Here is a 1,866-nt window from a genome sequence, read left to right as displayed (position 1 = left end):
TTAATTTTAATAAGGGCTATAACAGTGTTCAGGCATTGAATTAGATTTTCCTAAATAAAATGTTGTCTCTTTCCCAATGTAAGTCAATGGAAAACTCTTTTTTGGCTCAGTGACGTCACAAACTGACACGGAAGTTGTAGTACCGCCGTTTCGCCACCACAAAAAATTGCTTTAGCCCCCCTTTCCTTGAGCCCACAAAACACCAAGACCCTCCATATTCTCTTCACAGCGTCACCAGATATCTATAAACTGCCAGCCTTCGTGGGATAATCAGAATCATCTAATGGGAAATGTAGATGTTCTATGAATAATGCTTTATATATTGTTTAACCTGCCATAGACTGAAACAAGTGACTCACCTGCAGGCAGTTTGTTTGGACTGAACCGGGCTCTGTGTGAGAATGAAACACTGTTGCACGCCTCTTCAACATTCCCTCTGTCTACATCCTGGCCTCTGAGGACGGAGAACAGTCACATGGTCATAGTGGGACAGAGACTGATTTAAACACATGGTTGTTACTAGTGTGTACAAGTGTGTACAATGACATTTAATGCAATATGTAGCCTTAAGACGTTCTTTATTAAAAAGCAGTATCATATATCATCATAATCCCCCCCTTCCAACATGACAGTGAAAGTATCTTGGCACTCACAGACTGGCCTGGCTGTTGGAGGCCCCCACACAGGCCCTGCTGGCCGGGTCCCAGCCACAGAAGGGGTCCCGGGCCAGGACACACTGAGGACAGGTCCAGTAGAAGGAGCAGTTTGCTGTTGGAACCCTCACCACCCCCTCTGAGGAGCCCACATAGATCATACCCTGCAGAGAGAAGAGAGTCAAGCTGTTACAACAGAACACTCATCCTGAGATGGGCTGGGGGGCCAGTAAGACTAGCATCAGAGTTTAAGAGTGTAAACCAAGCGGCAAACTCTGGGGAAGAGCCGGGACGCTAATACGGAAGTGCCTCAAACTGCAGTTCATCTAGTGGCCAGTAGGAGCAGTCTGCAGAAGGGAGCAATTTCCATAGACCCCCATGTTAAAATGCCCAACTTTACAGCAGAAATAAACATGTTTACATCGTGGTTCAAAAAAACATATTATCTGTTTAGTTAGATCCCCCCTTCATGAATATGGATTGGGGGGGGGGTGAATATTTTCTCAACTCATCTGTTTGATTAATATTAAGCCTTAAAGTTATGCATATATTTAACATCAACTTCCCAACACACAGCCTTGGTCACGTCCTGGACTTGGTCTGCTCCACTGGTCTCAGCATCCATCATCTGTCCAGCCTCAATCTCCACATCTCTGATCACCTTGCCATCATCATGGACATCAACATCCCCATCCCCGCCCAAAAGCAAAAACGCACAATAACCTACAGAAACCTAAAATCCATCTCACCTTCAGCAATCACTGCCTCCATTACCTGCAAGATGTCTGCCTCCCCCCCCCCACTTTCTGAAAACCCATCTGAACTTGTGGACTATTATAACAGCACCCTCTCCTTCTGTCTCAATGAACTGGCCCCCACAAAAACAAAACATTTCTCTTTCATGCACTCCGCCCTCTGGTATACCCCCGAACTCCGCCAAATGAAATCAAGGAAACGTCAACTTGAACGCCAACATAAGAAAACCACACAAACAGTCCATCTTCAAATCTACAAAGACTATCTCCAGCAGTACAGTAACGCACTCAAAGCAGCCCGGTCTAATTAGTACTCACAACTCATTCAGTCTGGCTCCAGCAACCCCAAGCGTCTCTTCTCCACCATCAGCAAACTTCTCAAACCCTGTGACAACGCCACCTCGTCCTTCACCACCGAACAGTGCAACTCCTTCCTTTCGTTTTTCCAAACCAAAATC

The 1,866-nt window shown here is 45.9% G+C and overlaps 1 protein-coding gene across 1 annotated transcript; it reads right to left on the bottom strand.

The window, feature by feature from the left end:
• Window positions 1-331: 331 nt before the first annotated feature.
• Window positions 332-1,346, bottom strand: LOC104951770 (semaphorin-4A-like; the record flags this gene model as incomplete). The annotated part of the gene is made up of 3 exons (XM_010778498.1): window positions 1,315-1,346; window positions 654-839; window positions 332-454 (listed from the first exon to the last, which is right to left on the bottom strand). Coding segments are annotated over exons 1-3 (341 nt in total), but the record flags the coding sequence as incomplete, so codon positions are not given.
• Window positions 1,347-1,866: the final 520 nt, after the last annotated feature.

The sequence above is a fragment of the Notothenia coriiceps genome, unplaced genomic scaffold, assembly GCF_000735185.1.
Source record: "Notothenia coriiceps isolate Sejong01 unplaced genomic scaffold, NC01 NC01_scaffold00019101, whole genome shotgun sequence".
Lineage (NCBI taxonomy): Eukaryota > Metazoa > Chordata > Actinopteri > Perciformes > Nototheniidae > Notothenia > Notothenia coriiceps.
This window is presented reverse-complemented; position numbering and strand designations above follow the sequence as displayed.